Source organism: Gymnogyps californianus, chromosome 2 (assembly GCF_018139145.2).
Source record: "Gymnogyps californianus isolate 813 chromosome 2, ASM1813914v2, whole genome shotgun sequence".
In the NCBI taxonomy this organism is placed as follows: domain Eukaryota; kingdom Metazoa; phylum Chordata; class Aves; order Accipitriformes; family Cathartidae; genus Gymnogyps; species Gymnogyps californianus.
Genome location: NC_059472.1, coordinates 73,455,769 through 73,480,188, shown reverse-complemented (window position 1 = coordinate 73,480,188; position 24,420 = coordinate 73,455,769). Strand labels below are relative to the sequence as shown.

The window sequence follows — 24,420 nt, the reverse complement described above, 5'->3', positions numbered from 1 at the left end:
TGAAATCAAAGCCTAGGATTTATGCTGTCTGATTAATAGCAGGTTAAGAAACACTTTCCTTATTGTGTGTGTGCTGGCTTGCAGATCTTTTTCAGGGAAAACCTGATAGACTCAAGTGCTTGAACTCTGGCAAAAATTTCATCTCTTATGCATTCAACAAGGAATAGTTTGTTTTCCACTGCTGATGTGGAGTACCTTAAACTATGAAGCAACTGACTGTGAGGTAATACCCCATTGTAGAAGCATTTTCCACTCCCTGAAAGGTGTGTGCAAGTGAAGATGGAAATGCCTAGGTGCTGAAATGAAAATGTGAAAGCTAGTTGCAAAAATAATGCACTTTAGAGCTTGTCTGTTGCCACGCATTTGCTTCTGGTGGCATGCTATTGTCCAGGCTTCTCTCGTGGGAGTCAGTGGCTCCTTCTTGAGCTTAGGAGTTGTTGTTGGATACTGTTCTCATTAAGCTACTTCTCTTGGAAAAACCTGAATGTGATTATTGGAGAAGGTTGATGGTCCACCAAGAAACCTGAGTGCTATGAGAGGCTGTAACAAAATGTGAAGCATGTGTTACGCATGTGTGCTTTGAAAGCCTTCCATGAAGAGCAGCATCTGTGTTAGATAGGTTTTAATAATGGTTAGGCTGTTACATTAGGCAGAAGTAGATGCAGAATTGTTATAGGATAAGTTGTCAGGTTAGGCTGGCTTTAAATGCTGGCCAAGTCTGAAAACACTTTCAATGTTACTAAGTTGAGGTTAGTTTTCATCCAGCCTATGCTCTCTTTGGGATAAACAGGTAACAGCCCATGGTGTTAGTTTAGCTTGATTCAGTAACCCGTTGCATTTGCTTAGCTAGTGGTCATGAAGGACGATGAAAATACAATCTGATTATTTCAACACAGACTTGGGACAAGGTAAATGGATGCCTGGCTGATCTGAAACCACCTGGTTCAGAGTTGGCCTTGCTGTGAGTTACTGATATTGAACCTAGTAACAGTGTGAAAGACTGATTATGGGGGGGTTTGAAGGCTGGGGGTGGGAAACCTTCCTTTCTAATAATAATTGCACTAATAAAATGCAAGGTGCCTATACTGTTTGCCAGTATCTGATTTCACCTTTATTTTGCCTGATTTGGTGAAACTGAGGAGGGTAAACCTTTATCTAACATGTAGGTTTTTATGTAGAGTTTCACAAGTTATATGCAGGCTGCAACTGTGCGCCGATTGTTCCTTACAGTGCTCCTCTGAAGCAGGATGAGAAGGACGTAAGCTGTGCTGTTAGCCCAGTGTAGCGGGGCAATGGGAAAGATAAAGTCCATGCTCTGAACCTCCGTCCAGACTTAGAATCCCTTTACTGCTGTTGCCTCTTTAAATTGAAACTTTTAGAATTTGTTTTCCACCGTGTCTAGGCTGTCTTGCTGGAAGCTCAGCTGGGATCTGAAGGAAGAAATGATACCTCTTAGTTTAAAAACCAAAACACATACACGCACAAACAAACTACTCCAGTTTTCAGAGGCTTTGTGTAATTGTCCTTTCTAGCACAGCAAATGATTTTTCTCTCTGAGTTATCCTCGAGAATTATCCCTATCTAGAACTGACTGATAACACTAATCTTAAAGGATGAAATCCTTGCTTGGAACAGAGTGAAATGAGGGTTGTGGGAATATGCTACTTTAAAACTGCTGTGAGGGTAGGGTATGATTGTTTATTATCATTTATTTATTTTAAAACAAAATTACCCCAACGAGATGCGTCACTCTTAATGAAAGTCCAGACACCAGTGTAGTTGGTTTAGTGGTATAATCCAAATTATAGATCATAGAGTTGGGGGATTTCACTTATTTGCTGTGTAGCTGTATGAATGTGTGTAGCACTTCACGGAAGATTCAGATCAAAGTTTGCCATCATGGGGTTAAGTTTTCCTATATTCTTTAAATATTTAAAAAATGGAAGAATGTACAGACCCTAGCAAAGAGTAGAGCTTAGACACTCTCTCTTATCTACATTAATTGAAAAGCTCCAAGTTGTTTGTGAATTAAAATCGTAGCTTCTAACAGCACCAGGCTTTGCTTCTGCTTGTGATTGACCTGTTGATTCAGCTGTCTATGCTACAAGGGGTTTTTTTGAGCAAATATAATGAAGAACAGTAAGTTTGCTTCACAGCCAACTATGTTACTACAGACTGTTATTAAAACCCTTGCAGTTTATCTGCTGCTGTGCTATAAAACAGAGGCTTTTTCCATGGTTGTCAAATATTGTGTAAACAGGAGGAGCCCAGAAGGGTGTAGCACGACCTTTTGTAGAATTAATGCCTTCGATCTAGTGATCTTTTATTAAGTAATCATTAAGAAAGCTTGAAAAGTACATTTCTACTTGGTTTTAGATGATAAAATAATGTGTTTTCAGAAGCATGAGATTTGTCTTAGAAGAAACTGAATTTATTTAATTGAAATATCTAGGCCTTTAGCAAAATATTAGGAAGTTTGAATGGCTGCCTATCCTGAAAGAAAGGTTCATCAGGAAAGAAAGAAAACATTGAAATAGAAAATGTATGTTAATTGATACTTTCTCTTATCTTACAAAGATGAACTTTGACAGGGAAGTGACTGTGGTCTTCCTTGCTAATAATGACAATGAATCATAATTGGATATTTACATAAAAATCCCATTTTTGATACCAGCAACACTTTAGTATAGATCTGAGGAGGAGGGATGTCTGTGTCCTAATAAAATAGACAACCTTAAAAATTCCTTTCAAAATTTCCTTGAAAAATTAAGAGGAAAACGGGGGGGGAGGGGTCTAGTTGTTTGTTTCCTGTTTTCTTTCTTTCTTTGTTTTTTCTCCCTAACGTAACATTCTCAGTATTTCTCTTCTGGTCAAGGAATTGCTAGGCTCAAGCATAGGCTTTACTTTGGAACAAATAACTATTTAAGACAGCCAATCTAGGTACTATTTTTGAAATGTCATATAAATTAAGTCTTGGAAATGTATAATTGAGTGAAACTATTTGTAATATAGTACATAAACAATGAGAAAATAAAGCATTTATATTCTAGAAGACAGGCACTCAGTGAGCTGTTGGCATGTGTTTATTTACGTTAACTTATTAGAAGTTGAATATAGAAAACATTCTGTATTTTGGTAACTCCAAAGACTAGAAGTTAATGTAGTAGCAATAATGATTCTGATATCAACATGGATGTAAACAGAACGTGATGTCAGCACAATATGTGAAATTTACCTACTCTACTGCTGCTAAATTGCAGCTTTTAAATTAACTCTATTAAATACTTCTTGGCATTTGTTTATAAATGCTAGCCAGTTGCGCTCACTAGAACATGTATTGTTTTTTAAAAAGTCATACCAAGAAAACTACAAGCCTTAGTTAAGGGTAGATTACAGGTTTTGTTACATGCCTAGGTTTTGTTTTTAATAAATGAAGCCTGTTTGTTTGAAATAACTTTCCACAGTATATTTTTGAACCTTTTTTTTTTTTTAACACAAATGCCCTGTCTATCCCACGGCACCCCCTCTCCCCTCCCCAGGTATCAGGACAAACTCACCCACAGGCGTGCTTTTTAATGCTATTTGGCCAGTCGTTCATGAAGCTACGAAATCATGGATGGATTTAAAGTTACCCCTTTTTTTGGAATTTATGATTTTAAAGTGCTTGCCACTAAATTGGTGTGTGTGGAATCATGGATGTAACAGTTTTCAGAGGTGATCTTCCTTTTGCAAAAATGTTATTCATGCAGCATGAATAAGTCAAAAGCATTCAGCAGGGAATTGCATAATTTTTGGTGTTTTACATGTTACTGGTCTTACTGTAATTAGCTTCTGTGTGGGAAATCTAGTATGTCTAGACCCCATTAAATGCCTCTGTAGTAAGTTTTCATCTTTGTAATTTCTGGGGTTTGAATCCTATTGATTTTGGTAGACTGGAGAAGTTGGCAATGTGACCAATGGGAGAAAATAATAAAAATTGTGCGTGTGAGAATTTTCTCTGTTATGAGGTATATAGTTGGGATGATACTGTAGAACAGAACTTGTAGAAGAGAGCTTGCTCTAAATTTTCAGGGCTCTTTGTTAGGGAGGTGAGGTAGAGAGGGAAATAGCACCACTGTTGAAGCTTGGAGAACTATCAAAAAAAGGTATTGTTTATATTGAGAAACATCATGCATTGGATTTTTAGAAAAGTGGGAATAAATGTATTAAATTGTAATGGGTCTGAATCTCAACAAGCCTTATAATGGTGCTTATTTCTTAGGTCTTTGTGTTCATTCACTCTCATTCTGATGACTGAGCACTACTTGCTGTCCAGTTCTTCCAGCAGATCACCACAGACCTGTAGATTTCAGCAGAGAGCTGGCGAAGTCAGCATACGTTGTACCCTACAGACTGCTGAAACACTAAAGAATACCATGATAATAATGCCCATTATATGTTACTTTAAGACATTAGCAATTTATTTTTAGTTGATTAATTTTTCAGGATGGGAGGAATAATATGGCTGATTATGTAGGCTTCCTTTTTCTTTGCTAACTTGAGCAAAACTGATCTGGGTTATCCCTTTACAATTACTGTTCTGAAATAATAAAGCAGTCTCTACTCAATTTTTCCATTTTCTGATTTTGTCATCTTGGAGGATTTGTGTATGTCAGGAGCACCGGAGTTCAAAAGTCTGGTTGATTATGACCCTGAAATTTATGTTGAAGTAAAAGAGAGGCAATTAGAAGGCTGAAATAGGTTGATAAGCTGAACATTGGACTTTTGATGTTAGAGGAGCTCAGTTTTGGATCCCAGAGGGGTTAAAATGGTCCTTCATCCAGCTAGTGGGAGTTAGGTAAAGTGAGCACTATGCAGTGTGGGGAAGGGGTTTTGGGAGCATCTGTGGAAACAGCACTTCTAGCATTTTGTGTAGTACTTCTAACTTCTGCTGTATGAATAGTCACTCCAGAGAAAAGTCAAAGCCATCCAAAGGAATTGAATCCAATTGACAATGTAACCAAAAGTGACTGTCAGTAGTGCAATGTGTGCTGAAGCTGAGTGAGACCTTTTGCGTTTCATGGCAAGCTGGTGTCCAATTCTGTTTCTTCATTTCGCAAGACCCAGCTGCTGTTAAAAAGTGACACAAATGTCTCATTTGTATATTTAAATTGGAAATTTTTAGTGAATTATGTAAGAGTAATAGGACAACCCTATAACATGTACATGGAAACTAGTCAGGATGCCTTACGCTGTCTTGCAGCTTGTCTTCAAAACTGTTACCACAAAACTGCTTCACAGAAATAGAAAGAGGGGACTTCCAGAGGTGGGATGGAATCTAACACTTCCATTGCTGTCAAAAATAGATAGAAAGTGTGGCAAAAGCTTATTATTAACTGGAAGTATCTACCATAATGTCATCAATATTGTTTTTAGCTTCCAGTCATTGCAATAATAAAATATCCTATATAATTCTGATTCTTTACGGATATTTTCAAACTGAAATTAAACCAGAAGTGATATACTATTGTATATTTTTTTGTAGTTTAAAGTACCTTTTGATATCTCTGGGATTTAAGTCATTGACAAATTAAAGCTGAGTCCTGAGTTTGGAAATAAGATGGGTTATGTGATAGATTGCAAATGGGAATTATGGGTAGTGTGGGGCAAGGATGGCAATGGTTCATATAGTTGAATTTCGGCATAACGGCCACATCTCAGGGAGGCTTTAAAGCATACCTTTACATGTGCTGAAGATTTGGAATAAGTTCCTCTACTATATATCCCACACCAGTACCTAGAAAGTCAAGTATTGGATATAGTATCCAGCTTTTCCGGATCCATCTGTGTATGGATTTGCAGGTTGGAGAGCACTGGGCTTTTTCCTTCCCCATCTCTCTACAGGGACATCAGCTTTTTACATATTCCGTATGGTTTTTTTGCTTTCCTGTATGCATGCTAGGGCTAATTCCACCCTTAATGCTCTCTCTGTGATACCAGGAATTGGAAATTAGTCTGCCTGCTCCTAGTCAATAATCTGTGAAACTGAAAGAGATGAGCTTTATATTACTGGCTTAAATGGTCTTCTAAGCTAAGTCTTGGAGAGGAAAAACCCAAAACACTGGCCACTCTTTCTTCATACTTCTTACCTATGCGAGGGCGGGGGGAAGGAATGCAAACAGTTTTACTTCTGACTAGAAGATCTCAAACTCCTATCCTTCATGCTTGCTCAGTGGAAGTATTACTACTCTTATTAAATGAATAAAGGTATGTCAAGAACATCTCTAAGAAAATTGTTTTCAATGAGAAACATGTAAGCTATATAAAATCTCATGGCAGATACTGGGAAATACAACTTCACACTGAGGGAATTCAGTGGTCACTAAAGTAGCAGGCTACCATGCCACTGTCTTGGTGGAAGGTAAATGAGTGTTTTAGATAAACAGGCATTGAAATCTCGTATATAATGCTACCTTTACTGTTACGTTATTTGCAAAAACCTGATACTAGTTTATATATGTAATATATGCATATTACATATATTTGTTACAGCAAACATAGTCTCTTGATTCTCTATCTCCTGCCTTTGCTATTTATTGTTGGTTAGTGATGCTTTCTGGAAAAAGGATCAAGTTTGCTTTGTCTATCTCAAAAGCCTCAGTGAGCTTTTGATTTTGATTAGGAGAGCCTACACACTAACATAAAGAACTGTAGACAGCAACAGGAATAATATTAAAAATAATCTTCATGTTAGCTTCAAATCAGTGGATGGACTTTTGGTATAATCATGAAAGGATCATAAAAGAAAAGCTACTCAACTGCAGTGAGAGCAAGTTTTAAAGTTCTGACCTGTGTTGCATCTAATTTCCTTGACCCTTAGTAGGAATTTTCCAGTAAATGTAGTGCCTGGAATGGCAAATTCACCCCAAACTACAGGTAGAGCCTTTTGCTCAGTGTAAAGGAATTAAAGCCCAGGAGGACTTGTCCCTGTTTCTCATGCTGTTTTGTTCCTGGCTCAGCCGAATTCCTAGAACTTCCCTCCTGCATCACTGACTTGTTCTTCTCCTGACTTGCGCTATTTCTTCTTTTGCCAGTAACTACTTCCTCACTGAGTTTCTCGCTTTAGTTTTGAATGACTTTGTTAGTGTTTCTGGACAATGAGGTTTCAGTTGGCTCTGTGAAGAAATTTGTCGAAATTTAATGTTGGGTTTTTTTCCGAGTACTGGTTGTGGGTTTTTTTCTTTATTTTTTTGAAATGTATCTATTGGGTAAACTGGTTCCCCCCTCCTCCTCTTTTCTTTACTAAACTTCTAGCCATCAACAGTAAAATGAATTATGGACCAGGAAATGAAGGTGCTACACACTTACATGGATTTGAAAAGGGGGCATTTTTCCTTGCTCAAAAAATGATGCCTTGAAGTTTATGAATAGCCTATGAGTAGTTCTGCTTGAGGCTGTGTATAGAAGGAGAAATTTAACTGCACAGCTGTCTTGGGACCTTAATGTGTGACGTTGCCTTTGAGGATGGGTGCTTTAGATTTCCAGCAGCTTGAAATCCTTGAGATCAGACGGAACAGTTAGCTGTTCTGTTGATTGCATGCTGCATTAATTTGTTTTTTCCTTGTCTAGTAACTGGAAGGGTACAACTGCAGCTCGGCAGTTGCAGACAGTTTCATGGAAGAGAACACCTAACCCAAAGAATTTAGTAACGTTATTTCCCATTTCCAGAGGTCTCAGTGATATGAGGAATGAGGAGCATATATGAAGGGTCACAACATCTCATAGTCTTTTTTGCCTCTTGTGTGCCCTTGTAGATGAGACTGCTCTGGGTGAGGCTTGGCAAACAAGTCCATCAAGGAAGGGAGGTCAAGAGAAGCAGTTTTCTGTACTGAATCAGGTGTTGGGGAGGGCAGGGGGTATAGTAAATGGCAAGGTTGGCAGTGTAAGATTGGCTTGGCAAAATTGCTCAAGAGTCCTGGGTGCTCATGCCCCTGGCCCTCCCAAAAGAAAAAACAAAGAACCAAGCAAACCAGGTGGGGAAAAGAGCTGAAAAAAATAACCCAAAGGGCCCATGAAATAGGCTTCTTGACCTGAGCAATGGCAGCCTAGTTAGTGGCTTACTGGATTCTTGGCTGGGCATCTTTCTGAGGTGCCTGTAATTCAAAGTGCTCTGGGCTTCTTGATCTTTTTTCTAGTCTTCACTTTTTGATAGCAGCCCTATCTCCCTGGGACCTCCTCTCCAATAGTACTCTGGTCCTCATTTTAATTTTTCTTATCCTTTCTTGGAATAAGCACATGGATGTCAAACTAAAGAGGTTCCAAGTGCTTCCACAGGATATATTTCATATGCAGGTACTACGCAATGACATACAAGATTTTGTTGTTGTTGTTTTTCTGTGTGTTTGTTTATTTGCCAGCCTTACAGCAAGATCTGAAAATGGATATTCCTTTTCCTCCTGCTTCCTGTTCTATGGCCGTTGACAGAGGTCTTCGCAGGCAGCTTTGCACAGCTCAGACTACAGTATGGTTTTATTCTTTCCTAGTCAGCCTGGCTATGGAGCCCAAGGATCTTGCACTTGCTTTAATAGTCAGATGTGCACTGACTCCTCTATACCATTATTATGTTGCTTTTCCTGCTGTTCCAGTGCTATAGAGGATGTCTAGCTGATGCTTATCTGAAAGTTTTAAGCCCCTCTCTTCTTCCCCCCACATGCTGTAGTCTCAGAAGAGCAAAAAATATGGTCATAAAATGGTCAGAGAAGAAAAATAATATGAAGAACATAGAGTGGAAGGCATACCCATGGGTGATGCAGGTTGGCAGGGCTTGCAAAACCAAGGGTGAATCTGCTGGTGTTCCTTGCTCAGTGAAGGTCTGAGTAGAAGTGCCTCAGTGCTCCTCCTGTGCTGAAATGGTGGCTGGTCGCGAGTAAGTCGGCTGCTTGCTCCCACCGCCCGTGGGCAGCCTGCAGAGCAACAGGCCACCTGTGAGGCCACGGCAGGCAGAGCAGCTGTGCTTTCCTTTCAGTAGCAAAAACATTTTGCTTTCTTCTACTTGAAACCCCTCGCTGTAAGTCAACAATTGGGGGGGGGGGAGCGGGGAGCAAATTTGCTTTTGGAGACCTATTTAATTAGAAGCCTTTGCTACATTTCATCTCATTTTTGAAGACGTGATCTTCTGGTGAAGTGTTTGATGCAGAGAGAAAGATAACATTTACAGCTAGTTAAAATATTTTACTGTAGATTGTCTTCTGAAAAAATAATAATAAACAACTGTTTATTTCTGTCCTCTATTTTTACATCTACTATTTTTTAATCTATATACCCTTTAAAATCACTTGTGTAGACCTGTAAAGACTACGGTGCTTAAGTAACAGCAATGTGTAAGGGCTCAACAAGACCAGACTCCTAACAGAAGCAGGAGATGGGCAGCTGCCGCAGTCCCTGTTTTGCAGATGGGGGATATAAGGTGTAAGAGAAACTAATCTCACCCTCAGAGTAGCTGAGGTTTGTTTTTTGACATGGCACATTGACATCTCTGTGGCCTGGCCTTACTTGATCACAACTGTGCAGGGAAGCTGTGGCAAGAGGGAAATTAAAAATAGGTCCTTTTTTGTCCCAGATGGAGACCCTAATCCCTGAGCTGTTCCTCTTTTGTTTCCATAGGAGAGATTTCTTCTTTTTGTCTCAAGTACTAATGGAGGGGGAGAGGTTTAGAAATCTTTTATTTTATTGTCTTTCAAAGAATTACAGTGTACACTAGTAAGAATATAATGACTCTTGTGCAAGTGAGGTGATATATCAATGAGCAATGCTAGTATTGGTATTTTAAATTTGGTACCCTGTCAAAGATTCCTCACTACCTTTGCAAATTAAATATTCCAGAGGAGTTCTGGCATCCCTGTGGGAAGCGGCAGCTGTTAAAAATCCGCAGGATGTGAGTGCAGGCAAAGGCTGTGTCCAACCAGAACGGCAGGAGGAGTTCAGGTGGGCAGAGAGTCAGTCCTAAACCTGGAACTGCTCCAGGAAACTTTAAAATCCAGACCTCAGGCATCTCTTCGAGGGGGAATAGCATGTTACTTCTTGGCACTTCAAAAGTATGAAGAGAAGGTTCACACTTTCCCCACTTTGTCCTAATGATGTTCAAGCAGACACATTAAAGAGCAATTTCATTTAAAGTTGGATTTTTTTTTAAATTATTTTTAATTATTTTTTTTTAATCTATAGAGAAAGGTTGCCATTCTGAAACTGGAACTAAGTCCTCTATTAGCAGGTACATAGTTCCCCATTAACCACTTTTTTCATTTTCTTAATGTGCTTTTTTTCCTATGTTCTTCCGGGAACAATATTTTTCTGAAAATATCTGTCACTACTTCACTGACCTGCCTTCCCTGGCAAATTTTTCAGGCAGATGATGTAACGTGTTCTTTTTTTGTTGAAAGTAATGAAAAATATTTTTGTTCTTCAAAACAACTGTGGGCAGGAAAACAATAAGGTGGGGAAGAACCTTTGTTGTTATCTGGAAAATAGTGGGTTTGTTCTAACTAAGTTACAGCCAGTGGAAAAGTCTGCTGGGTGTCTGTGCGAAGGGTTTGGCCCTGAAATCTCTCAGCAGAGTCATAAAGTGTATAACTGAGGAAGGCCGTGCTGGTTTTGAATTTGCCTCTAACCTTTATATAGAAAGTGGGTCTAGGGTTCGCATGACACAAACTAAGCTGCATCTGTGTTCTAAAAACAATTTTGCTTCTTGCACGTTTTCCCACGATAAATTCACAGAATGACTGTGGTTGAAAGGGACCTCTGGATGTCCTCTGGTCTGCCCTCCCTGCTCAAGCAGGGCCACCTAGAGCCGCCTGTCCAGGAATTGCATCTTTAGTTTCAGAGAAAAGAGGGAGAATATGCTGCTGTACAAATGGAAAAGATATCTGGCTTTTCTTACCCTCCCACTTTCCATCAGCTAAGCAGGTTTGGGTGCAGAGGCAAGGTGCTGGCCATGTCCTGATGCCAGTTTGCAGGTGTAGCACCTAGAAATCAAGAACAGTGCTCTTGTCCAGACTGAAGAAATGCAGCTAATACTAATTTGTCTGAAAAACAAGAGGAATGTAGCATGTGATTAAGATAGAGTCATTCCGTTTAAGACCTGGATGGAACTGAGAGCCAGAGCGAAGGAGGACTCAGTTTTGCCTCTTTGCATGAAAAACACATCTATCTTTGTGCTTTAAAGACCTATTAGGGTACGTGAGCAGACTTGTGAAAGTGTAAGCAACCTCTTGTTTGACCTTGCATTTTCTTTTAATGCTTAACTATACCTAGCTTAAAATATTTTTGTGAAAATTAAAATGTGCAGTCATCACTTGGTACTCCTCTAATATGGATTTCTAGAGAGTCATTGTGGTGGGTTGACCTTGGCCAGCTGCCAGATGCCCACCCAGCTGCTCTCTTGCTCCCTGTCCTCAACAGAAAGGAGGAAAAATAAGTTAAAAAACTGGTTGATTGAGATAAAGATGGGGAGGTCACTTACCAATTACTTTTGTAGGCAAAACAGGCTTGACTTGTGGGAAAATTAATTTATTGTCAATTAAAATAGTTGGATGATGAGTAACAAAGACATAACTTATAATACCTTCTCTTACCCCTCACCCTTTTTTCCTAGGCTCAACTTCACTCCTTCATTCCCAACTCCTCTACCTCCTCCCTACACCTTTATGTATTTTTCTTCTCCTCTTTTTTTAGGAGGGGCAAGAAGCACAGTATAATTCTGAGGACCCAGCTGTCGGTGAGAGTCCATGCCTGCATTGGTAAGTGAAGTTCCACATGCCTGAAAGAGAACAAATAAACAGAATCGATCTCTGAGAAGCAAATCTGGGGAGTATGAATCAGACTTGCTGTGTTCCAAGTTGAGGATAATGGCCAATAAATTGATTTCTTTGTTCTGTTTGTTGCATGCTAAAGTTAGGATGTATTAGTTACATTACCCTTAAAGTACGTTAAACAGCCCAGAGAAGTATAGCATTTGACAGTGAAGTGTGATGGTTGGGGGTGCTCTGGAGAATCTTGGATTGTCTGTCTTGCCACAGCCTTTGTGTGTGCCTGAAGAAGGCTGTGTTCTGAATTGGGAAGGGGATCTGAAGAATTGTTGTCTGACAGCTAACTACTGCATTTTAATAGCATGTAATGTTTATTACTTCACATCTTGCAGATCTTGGCCACATATTTGTCATTATCACAGTGTCAGTGTCTTAAAAACCCTTGTTAAAACAATGCTGTCACGAGGAAAAGTCTAATGAAAGTCATAATGTGCGTGTCATAAGAGCTTTAAGGTTGCATAAATGGAGGCTGATGTGCTGTGATAGCGTTAATATGTTCTCCAGCGTTCTGCAGAGCAGAGTGTTTCACTGAGTGTTAGTGGCAAAGCTAATGCTCCTGTTCTGGTGATTTTGTGATAGATGTTATGGGTGGCTGGTTTAAAAAAAATAAAAATTAATCCTATATGTATGTGCCACAGTTGCCTGTCTTGTTTTCAACTTCTCCGTAGTAGATTCAGCACCCTAATATGTTTAGCTTGTTGTTGGTCTTGCTTCAAGAGATCATAGCTGAAGCATTGAAATATAGATATTTTCCTTAAAAGGAGGAGGAGAAAGTCAAAGTTTTGAATTATTTCCACAGTGCTACTGCTGTCAGAGGATTCAGGCTTTAAATACAACTAAACTTCTTTCCCCTGCCCCCAGGACGTGTTATGAAACGGCCTTTCTGGGAATTTCAGCTGAGCATAAGCAACCTACAGAATTCCTCGAATACCTCCCGTTGAGAGAGATCTCTAGGCTGCATCATGCAGGAACAGATTCTCCTCTACTACCATTGACTTGAGGAAGTACAGTAGAGCAAGCCTATGCGTTAAGTATTAGAGGAGAAACAGAGATGCTGCAAAGTCTAGGCTGATTTTATAAATGTGAATGAAATTAAGAACAGCTTGGAGAAGCTTGTTCTTGTTAGGTCTGGGAATATATTTGGCAAAACAGACCAGTGCAGCAAGACAAGATTTCATATGTTTCCTGGATTGAGGTTTTATAAAAACGATTTTCGTGTAAAAATTTTTGTCCAAAGTGCAGCCATCGAGGAATTGGAGCACACCAGGTTCTGAGCTTCTATGTGTGGTTGCTTTGTTGTTATCTGTTTGCATTCAAGCTCGCTGTGGGCAATCAGGCGTATTACTGTGCATGTATTTTAATTGTTTCTGTATGAAAGTGCATTCCTTTGTCAGGTGCTGTTACTCTCTGGCAGCAGTGATGCATTCAGCGGTGAGTACAGAGGAAGTTAGGCTGCAAAACTTGAGTCCAGATTTCAAACTCCTAGAGCAGAAATGTGTTTGGATATAGACTTTTGGCTTGGTTTGTTATAGGCAGAAAAGCCAAACGCAAGATCTGGTTCTAGTTTCCAGCCCCCCTGCTGAAGTTTAGATTTTTAGGGTAAGTTTTGTTTCAACCCATAGCTTGATGTAATGTAGTTTGTTCTCTCTTTTCTTTTTCATTTCTACATATCAAATGTGTTTTATTTTTTGGTATGGGAAAGTTTCAAAGAGTCGGGGACACTGCAGTTCTTAGTACTGGCCTTGTTTGGTGATTTGTGCCTGGCAGTTAAACCTGTCACAGAATAGGAGGGTTGTTTCACTGGCACAGCGGATACTTTTCTTCGTCTTGCGCGTACTTTCACATCAGCTGCCTGGTAACGTCTTTTTTGAAATATAAGCATTAGGTTTAGAGGTTAAAAGATGAGTTACATATTTGAAGTAGAAGCCAGGAGCTCGAGCAATCTGAGATGGTGTTATGGGGAATAAAACCGTCTTGCTTTGGCTGTTTTCTTTCCGTCTTCACAATATCCTTGGAAAGCATTGTGGTTAGCAATGTTACTGACTCTGCAAAGTCCCCAGTAGGTAGCTAGGACTGCTTTCTGAGATGATGTGGTTTTTTCTGTAGTGCCCTTGACACAGAACCTCCTGTCATCCTTGCATTCAAGATTTTACTTTCCTCTGAAGAGCTGAGAGGTGTAAAGAAATAGCTTTCCTGTCATAAACTCTTCCATTTGGAAGTTGGACCAATATTTTTTTTTCTTCTCCCTAACGTTGTACTTTTAAATTGTGGGAAATACACAAGTGTTTATGTTCAGATGTCCAGATAAAAAGTTTTCCATCGTTAGTGACTTCAAATCTCTGGGGAATTCATTGGGCTTTAGTGTCAGAGGATGTATTGACTACAGGCCAATATTTTATGAGACTTGGGAAGCTTTAGCAAGTCCCATGTCAAGTGGGGTGGGTTTTTTTGGTTTTAAGCAGGGCAGGGAAGGAATAAAGCTTAACTTGAGTGCGGAAGTTGTTAGTGAGTGGTATTTTCTGTCCTATTGCGTACCAGTCACTCTTAAGCATCTCACTCAATTTAACATATTAATGCTTCCTTTTTTTTTTTTCCTCTCAATTTGCGTTCTTGCCTTATGTTCACACTAAGGCCTTTCAGCATGGAGGAACAAATTTTCTTTTAAATGTCACTCTACTTCTCTTCCCATTTTGGCTTGATCCTGATTAAATTGTCAGGACAAATTAAAAGGTGATTTAAAAAATAAAATTTAAGTGGCGTTAATACGAACTGCAATATTTACAATTTTTTTTATATCAAAAGACTGTTGCTGAAACCAGTTTTGTTCATAGAACATAACTAATTGAAAATTATGGATGTACTTTTGTACTTGTTGATGTTAAAAGACCTTAGTGGAGGAAGATCAATCCTTAAATCACAATGTCAATTGTTTTTTTCCACAATCTGTCAAATTTGACCTTTTATTCAAATTAGATTTATTATGAGTTAATACCCTGTGGGAAAAGTCTTTCTGGTATTTTTGGCAGCTGTATGACTTTCCTTGTTTGTATTTAGTTGTGTCTTAACGTAATTTTAATTTGTATGCATTTAACAATTACAGGGCTCAAGCTGAAGCCTTGATAAAGTCCAAAGTAAATGAGGATGTAGCTTTACAGGGCGAACACCAACGGTGCCAAAAACTTTAGCCCCTGAAACTAAATGGAAGGTTTTAGTCAGAGCAATTCTTTGACAGTGAAGTTTTAAAGATATTTAAAAGCTCCGCTCTTCCTGGAGAGTGACTTGGTTTATTTATTATGTCCTTGCTTTGACAGCTCTGTTTGCGGCTGCTGCTTCATTTGTCTGTTCGTTGCTTCTTGGTAGTTTTCTCTCAAAATCTGAGGTGGTCTCTCAGAGAAAAGGCACCATTTACTCTTACGTATCTGGACACAGTATCTAGCCCAAGAGAGTCCCATGTGCTCTTTTAAAATGCTTATGCCTGTGATGGGGAATGAAGAGTGTTGCCCTCAATACTGAGAATGAGGTTTGGACAGGGACCTGTAACAATGACTTGGAATGATTCTGCCAAAAGAAGTTTGACATAAGCTTCAGGTGTTAATACAAGGTAATACAGGAAGATAATATAACAAAAAGCAAATAACAAAAATTGATGTAATTCTGAATACATGTATTGGCCTGGGATTGCTCAGAGTACTGTAGCTTGGAAGGTGTATTTCAAATTTTACTTCTCCTTTGTGTCAGTTTATTATTTAAAAAAAAACAAAAACACACCCCCAAGCCCCCCAACCCTCAATTGGTTATTTAAAATGTTTTTGCATTACAAAATTATGTTTTTGTATGGTTATAGCTCCTTCCTGTATTTATGCAAAGTCTTTCTTTTATCTGTCTATAGATTAAAAATAATTTGCAAAGATATTTGTGTGTGTCATGTTTCATAGCTTGATCCAGCGAGGTCCCTAAACAGTGTGCAAGTATACTATTGCAAGAGTCTTGCTAAATGTATAATATAGCTTCATTATTAGATGTTACAACCATTTTATAATCCCGTTCTATTAGCTTTTGCGCATGGGCAGTTGCAGATTTACCAGAGCACAGTGCTTTAAGTGATCTACAGTGTGCTCACCCTTCCCCATCCTTCCATGGGTGCTCAGCAGTGGATTATTCCCAAGTACGTTGACACAATAGCTGCCATGCTGCACGGCGGCTGTTTTTAGCCCCTGTTACTAGGGCATCTGCTTTAACCAGCAGTGTTAGCACCAATAACCCAGCCTTTCCACACAGCTCTTTGGATTGTCTTTTTGACAGCCTCTCACTCTTGATATCTTTTACGAAATGTAGCCATAAATATCATCTTGAGCTCCTTTTGTTCTGGGATACCTGAGGGAAGCTGTAAGCTAGTTGTAACTGGGAGGCTAGAAGAAGCCAGCTGTTTCTATTTGTCCTGTAATGGCTGAAGTATGCAGCTAGCCCTTTTTTCCATGTACAGTTTTCCCTTCTGTTATCCATTATGTGGACTTGTTGCATGTATTACAGCAGATATGATTAGGTTCTACAACTATTTATGCATCTGTTGAACCTTCTGGTAGGACCTGTCCCTCCAGGTGCTTGAGATGCAAGTTCCTCCACAGTGGAACCACAATGCTTTCATGAAGACAAAGTCATGTCTCGAGTCTATAACTGTATCTGGCACTTTGTTGCAGAGAAGTTAAGATATGCGGACAGAAGTGGGGAAAAAAAATGTTGTTTCTCTTATGAGTATAGTATCCAAGTGTAGAAAAGCCAGTGCGATTCTGGTTAAGGGGATGTGTGAAACCGTGTTGTATTTCATTCTCTGAGGGCGGAGTTAAGCTTGTGCCTACAACCCATGTTATTGGTACTGTCTCACTTGAGATGCTTCTCCCTACAAATATCATTATCGTATTGCATCTGTCTGGCATATGTGTATTTGCAGTGTGCTGAGTGCTGGAGTAGAGTTCTCGTAGCCATGGACACTGTAAAGCTCCTCTAGTTCATACTTTAAATCTTTCTGATTTCTTTTTTTTTTTTTAAAAGGTAATATCTTATTGAATTTAAAATAAACAGCTTTCTTTTGGTATTTAGAAACTCCCTTACACTAAGAGTCTAATTAAAAATCTTTCCTAAAGGAAGCTTAATTGTGGCACTATGAGCTCTTCATTTGGGCAAGCAGTGATTAATATGTTCCAATGAAAGTCTCAAGGAAGAGAGGTACTTTGGGTTGTTTGAACGGCATTTTACAGTTTTCTGTTCAGTGTTAGGCATTCCTAATAGAAAGCATTTTCAGTTTGAGAGAGGGAACATATGGAGAGCATTAGCAGTTCAGCAAAATGTGCAACCAATTCGGATTTAATTTAAACGGAACAAAAGAGGTGCCTTGAGAATTTGTCGGAAGCGCTGTGGTTTTGCCTTCTTTGCACTGATGGTAACAGGAGGGAGAGAGAGGTGAGTTGAAATTGCTTTATCAAATATCTTCTTAGCATAATTGGGACAGAAAAGACAGTGATTAATGGATTTAATGGTGCTGCACAGGGATCCTGCATGCATTATGGATTTGTAATCATGATATGCTTCCTATGACTCTTGCTGTAACATGGTAAAAGTCCTGGCTTAAATGAAGATAATAAACAACATGTTTATTAGATGTAAACTGACATCACACAAATTGAAAAAATGTGAAAAAGAATGCTGGAGCTTGGGGGGATTTTTTTTTTTAAGGGTTAGGCTTTTTTTAATAGAATAATTTCAGTTCTAGTTAAGACAGTGCACACAGTACTGGGGCCTGCTTCCAGATGTGATTGGAGATATCTGGTTCAGCTCTCTTTCCATTTGAGTGAAACATGAAATAGCTGTAAAGGGTATGACAAAAATACCTTTTTCAGCTTTTCAGGATTATTTAAATTTTCTTTCCTGAGAATGTGGAACACAGATGCTCTAAGTAAAATCCCCTGGTTCCCAGATCAGATTGCTTTGTGAAAATCTATCTGTGTAAATAACTTGTGGTTTTGCTCTAAAAATGTACACCTCTTTAAACTGAAATGTTAGACTTTTTTTGTACTCCTTGTGCATGCTTTTAGTCAGCCTCCTTTGTGGGGATGAACAGCGGTACTTCCCCATACCCTGTGATTTGCCTTCCGTGATCTCACTGAGAAACCTCTGGGCTGGTCCTGTGGGATTTCAGAAGGTGTTTGAGACAAAGCAGGGAAATTTCCAAGATTTGTCTCTGCATATTTCATTTAAATTATAATCGTTAAAATAGGCTTTGCAGCAAGAAGAACCAAGAAGCTGTAGAGCAGATAAAGCCTCCATTAGCAGTGGGTTGTTGCTTTAAAGTGGTGGATTCCTGCTTTAAAGGGGCTTGTTCCAGGTTTGAAAGGACTGCTGTGGAGCGGGCTAGTGGGATGCTTTTCTTGTCTTGGGAAGCTTTGTGTTAAAATGTGAAAGCTTATCTGACTCAACTTGCACTGGGAAGTACTGCAGAAATCGAGTGAAATGTCTTTGAATTGGGATATCCTCTTTCTGACTTTTTTTTTTCCCCCTGACAACTTAGACTTCCATAATAATTCCCTTTTCTTACAATGTGCAAAAATTTGCAAGGGAGAAGGAATCTACTTTTGACTCTTAAAATGTAGCGAGATTTAAAACAAAGCTTATTTCTAAACAAACAAAAATCCTCAATCGTCTTCAATAGGACCTTAAAGGAAACCACCTCCTCATAAAGCCAGGAAGGAAAATAAGTAGTATGATACTTTGCTTCCCACTCCCCAACACAAGCCCGTTTAGACTTGTTTCATATATTTTTTTTTTAAATGAAATATGAAGTACCATATTACTGATATGTGGATTTTTTTCAAGTGGATTTTTTCATGCAGTTTAAATGTGTCTTTTTGAAGATTAAAAAATTCTAACAAAATGCAATAATGCTTTTATTCTTTGCATATTACCATCCGCCCAGTGCTTTGAAAGTACTGTACATCTGCTGATGAATAAAATGTCACAAAAAAGGAGGACTAAGTTAATTAGCGAATTAACTTGAAATTACTGGAGTATACTGCAATTGCAGTTTCTAAAATTTCATGTCTAAAAGAGTCATGTTGCTATTGTTAGGGCTAGATTTACCACCTTTTTGTAATCTAAAGAGAGACAGACACTGTAAATTTAACCTCTGACATGAGTGAGAAGAATTTTGTAACATTTTAAACTGTTTGTAACTGCTCATAATGGACCCCTCTGGAAATAACTGGTAACAACAGTAGTATCTACTATGATGAGGTCTTTGTGGATTTGGTTGGGTTGGGGTTTTTTTTTTGTTTGTTTTGTGGGTGTTGTTTGTGTGTTTGTCTTAAGAAAAGCAGATAATTGATTATTTCAATAGATGATGTAGACATTTTTGAACGACTTCCATGTTCTTCAGTTAGATTTTTGAGAAATACTTAATAAATAAATGAGCGCAGTCTAGGAACTGTCTCTAGATGTTGATGTTGCCGTTCTAGAGGAGATGTTGCCGAGGCTGGTCCTCCGTGACCTGTGGGAACTCTTTGTGGTTAAACGCTTCAAGAAGTCTCTCTGCCTGTGCAGCGGGCAGGGGGGATTTGGAGAAGAACCACATCAGTTTCAGAGCTGCAAAACTCCATGATCAAGGCAAGGCAACCTCATTAGCTTGTTCTGCTACTGATGATGCTGCGTAACTGGGATTTTGCAGGTCCATGTTGAGGTGCAAACCTTCCCTTCAGCATTGCTTATACTTGATGCGGCCTTTCTCTCACCTTGGGGATTGTCCGGGTGTCAGTCTCTCCCAAATCACAGCTTGTGACTCTCAGGTCACTTGGCTGGGACTTGCGTGGCTTGCTGAGGGGTGGCTGTAGTCATCCTGCTAAGGTAGAAATCTATAGAAATCATTACTGCTGTATAGCTAGCTATGAATGTGACAAACTTGCTTTTACTTCATCATAACAGTCCCCAAATTTTCAAGGGGGTATCCTAAATTTCATTAAGTGTAGGAGTTTGTGTAGTTTCCTTAAAAGGAAAATAACAGATTTCATGCAACCTCTTACATCAATAGCTGTTGTTAGTTTTCATGTAGTTTCCTTTTTTAGCTATTTGCAATTTCCACTTACTTTATAGATCTTTGTATTGACAGACAAAGCAGTTCTTACTCATATGTTGAACTCATTTTGCTGTAGACTGAAGCACAGCATGTTCAAGCCCTTAACTAGGGGGGGAAAAAGTCAAGTTCATATTAAATATTTTCAAATAAATTAGCGTTACACTCAGAAAAGAACAGAATGACTTGTTTCCTGCCTCTATCTAAACCTGTTCTATACAGAAGATATAAACCAAACAAATTAATTGGGTTCAGATTAGTTCTCTTGACACCATGCACAACTCAGGCCTGTTTTAAGCTTTACCCTGCAAAACCTCTTAGAGTAAAAGAAAAATTAAGCACCTAAACTATGGAAAAGAAATTAGGAGCTGCTACTTAAAAGCTGTGGATTTGGAATAGGAAATGTTGGTATTTCTTTGGGATGTCATTCTGAACCCTGCCACTGATTTAGCCTTGTTTGTAAGGAAGGTGGGGAGATGCTGATTTTGCTTAAGTGGAATTAGGGTAAATATAGTTCCTACCTCCCTGAGGTGTTCTAAGATGCATGGATAAAATTTGCTTTGATTTCCCAACAGTCTCTAAGCATGTATACTAAAGACTGCATTAACATTAAATATATAGTTTTTGTCTACTAGCTTTTGTCTACTAGTTTTTGTGTTTAGAAATGTTGCATTTCTCATCTTGCTCAGCTGTAGATTTTAGCTCTGGATTTGCTGAAATTTAAGGAGCTGCATTAAGATCCTGGAACTGGCTGCAATGCAAGTTGTGGCTCTCGCTTCCCAGAATTTTTGGGTATAGAAAACTGGATTAGTGATGTTTATTTTTCTATAACGTACTTCTAGTGTAATCAAAGAGCAGAAGTGGTGTTACTTCATAAAGCAAGGAATTGTGCTACTATGGAAAGGAGGCTTCTCTTTTCAGAATGAATCCAGTACATGTGATGCTTTTGAGTGGAAGCCCTGCAAAAGGGTAGAGTTTTAGCATAAGGCAAAATTTGTATACCTTGTTTAATACTAACAAATACTAAACAAAAATCTCTACATGTCTAGAGAATGTCTGGGCTGATTTTTTTTTTCCCCTCCAGTCAATTACTGAAGGAGTTGCTGTGGAATAAATAGAGAAACATTTCCTCACTGTATTCTCTCCTGTATGGTGGGGTTTTTTCATTCATTGCATGTCTGACTTCTGCTCTCTGGACAGTTTTGATCTGTTACTTAACTATCACATACCACAGATGAATGTATACTTGGGTATGCCTTATGATGATTTATTTCCTATTAGCTTAAAAAAGAGAATGTATGCATGTCATTAAAACACAAGGTCAGGAGATGCATGTTTGAACATTATCGGTCTGCTTACCTTTAAAAATGGCAAGCAAAATGTGCAAACTCACGGTCAATGATGCTTCAGACAGATGCCACTTGCTAACTTTTTGTGAGCTCACTGCAAGGCCAAGTATATGGGTGTCATCTTTTTAGACCAGGGCTATGTTGTTTCAGTCCTTATACGTACTGAAAGGAGGGTTAAGTTTTGTTACCATCTCAAGATCTTACAGTGGAAGGGGATATAAAATACATGTGGTTTCATAACACTGTTGAACTGATTTTTTTCATCTGGATTATTAACTTTTTTCACTATGATATCTAATGTTAAATGCACTATCTCATAATTCAACAGTCAAGAAATAGTTGCTCTCTGTTGTCGAGTTTTCATTGTGGCATTCAAATAATGTGTAATGTTCTTTCCTTGCCTTCAGCTATCCTATTCCCCTCATTTATGTCCTTTTCATCTTTTTCACGTCCAGCTGCTTTTATTTCTGTAGAAATTAAGATGATTTAATTTGTAAATAGGGTGCCTCTCTATTTATTTATTTCTTGAAAGAAATACTCTAAAGACTGAGGAGCTTTATTTAAATAGGTGGCACAGTTCCCTGATGTAACATATGTTGTCTTCTGTAAGACTTTTTAAGTGAAGTATCCACCAAATCCACCCAGTGTCAAGAAGAAAATGTGTACTATAATGCAAAATATTGTGACAGTACCTTTGGAAGCATTTAGATAAAATGCTTGTCTTGGGCTCAGACCATGCCATGGTCAGATGTGGCCATCAGTGGTGGAGGAATCCAACCACTCGTTGTTGTTATGGTTTTGTACTTGTATGAGCTTGATGAAATTGAGGACATCATGGTCCCTCTGTCTGGAAAAGGGAGAGAGAGGTGGGATTTTTGGAATATTTAATTGGTGATATCATAAGCATTATTAAATATTATGTAGTATGGAAGGCTTCTTTTATTTCACAGCTTTTCATGTCTTCAGGTGTTACTTCAGATGTAATCCTGAGCTGCCCTTTTCTGGATTTTTCTTGGGGTTTTGGGGTTTTTTGGTTGTTTTTTTTTATGTACAGCATCTGTATTTTAATAATAACAGCTCCTTTAAGTCTCTTTTTTCCTGCTTAAGACTCAACAAGGCACATAAAAATTTAGGCTCCAAAGAGATAAAGTTATAACCTCTTAATTTAAAACCCCAGCAGAAGTTACTGTGGCTGAGCAGCATGCTATTGTAAGTGGTAGGATGTCATAAGCCATGTCAATTAATATTTAGCAGTTTGAGATGAGTCTGGTATGTATGAAGTTATATATCAGGTTTCTTTTAACCTTTCAGACGTTAAATATTTAGCTCTGGTCTTACTATTAAAACATGGAGTGTGTTGGTAAACTGTGTGCTTTAAAAAAATAAATTAAAACCTGTTTCTGTGGGTTTATTTCTCCCTGTGGCTGTTGACAAGGATTACACTTCAGCTCTAAGGGCCAGTTATAACTTCAGAACATCTAAAACTGGCATATGAGGTTAACTTGTTGCTGTGCTGAGGAGGAAAATATAAATGTTGGATGTGTTCCTTACTTCTTCCATAATCCTAAATTTAGGTTCGCTGGCCGTTTAAGAACCTGTTCAGCATCAAATGCCACTGGAGAGATTTGCTTACTGCTTGACTTCGTGTGAAACAAGGACAGCTGAGAGCGTGGAAAGCTTCTCGGCAGGTTGGGCACGGGAGGAGGCCTGGGATTGATCTCACCCGTGCCTGAGGGCTGGGGTTTTCCTCAGCCCTTTTAGCAGTAGAGCTTATTCTGCAGGGTGTGGGGGCCAGACGAGCTGTTCCAGGCAGGGGAGGATGGTGACGATGCCAGCAAGACGGTGGCTAGCTGTCATTGCTTTTCTGCGTCTTGCTGCTTAGAGGAGCATGCATGAGTGGTCCCTGTAACTGCATTGGAAACACATCAGGAGGCTTCCCTACTTTTTTTCTTTTGCTGTCATGCTGAAATGTTTGGTGTTGCACTGAGGAAAAACTTGCTGTAGAAAACGTGGATATGTTTGCATGAAAGGTCCAGCATCATATGTAACTAACCTGAAAACCTTTGTTAAAACTCTCACAAAGGACTTCTGTCATATGTTGTTCATGTCAACAATAGTATATTAAAATATATTGATTAATTTATAATTAATCCTGACATATTAAAATTCTTAGTATATTAAAAATATTTGAGATCCAAAGAGAGTTGGGTGAGGAAATGAAATCCTTCCTATATCTTTGCCGGAATAGCCAGGTACTACTGTAATATTCTCAGGGGTGGTGTACCCTGGGAAAGGGGAGCCACAAGGATGCTCTGAACAGCTCCCTAAAGCCCTGGATGTGAGCACACGCTGTGCTTTTGTCCAAAGGTTAGTACAAGTGATGAGTGCAGAAGCACCCATGGTTACCCTGGACAACACACTGTGGGGGCACTATGGTAGCAGTGACTGGGTCTCCTGGATTTTCACTCCGAGGTTAGTGGTCTGCGCATTACTGTCACCATGGTCTTGCTGTTTTATATTGTGTATCTGTACTTCAGGTGTTGTGTGTGGCTTTCTGTTCTGTACATTGCATGTTTCGGGCTCCTTAGTCAACATTCAGTCATTTAAATATCTTTACTAGGACTTTAGAGGGAGTTTTCCTAACCTGACAGCTATGAAGTTGAATCTTTTAGTTTTAAAGCCAGTAAAATACATATAATTTGGTGTCAACTAACAGGACCTAGAGGACCGTCCATGAGCTGGCAGTACCTTTTTGACTAGCTGCCAGTTACCTTGGGGTGCCAGGTACCGTTTCCAGCTGGCCCCTGGGGATGCTTGTCAGGGAGGCAGGAAGTGTGAGCAATCCAAACACGGAAATGCCCAAACAGTGCCTAAATTTCTCTGTAGGGAAAAACAAAACAAATGGCCAAACAGAAAAGCACATGCTACACAGAACAAGGATTTTTGTAATTGCATCTGTTTTATGAAGACTGAGAACCCCTATTCTTACTCTTAAAAAAAAAAAAACAAAACACAACCCCAAACAAAAAACCCAAAACAAAACCCAAACAAAAAACAACCAAACAACACCCCACCAAAACACCCCAAACCCCCCCAAAAAACAAAAAACCAA

The 24,420-nt window shown here is 39.0% G+C and overlaps 1 protein-coding gene across 3 annotated transcripts in view; it reads left to right on the top strand.

Annotated features, from left to right (window-relative positions):
• The window catches only part of FHOD3 (formin homology 2 domain containing 3), a 413,671-nt gene that overhangs the window by 47,759 nt on the left and 341,492 nt on the right, over positions 1 to 24,420 (top strand). For all 3 annotated transcript variants that reach the window (XM_050891468.1, XM_050891470.1, XM_050891469.1), the window contains exon 3: positions 11,710 to 11,774. In XM_050891468.1, the coding sequence (XP_050747425.1) occupies positions 11,710 to 11,774 (65 nt within the window). The remainder of the gene's footprint in view (positions 1 to 11,709; positions 11,775 to 24,420) is intronic.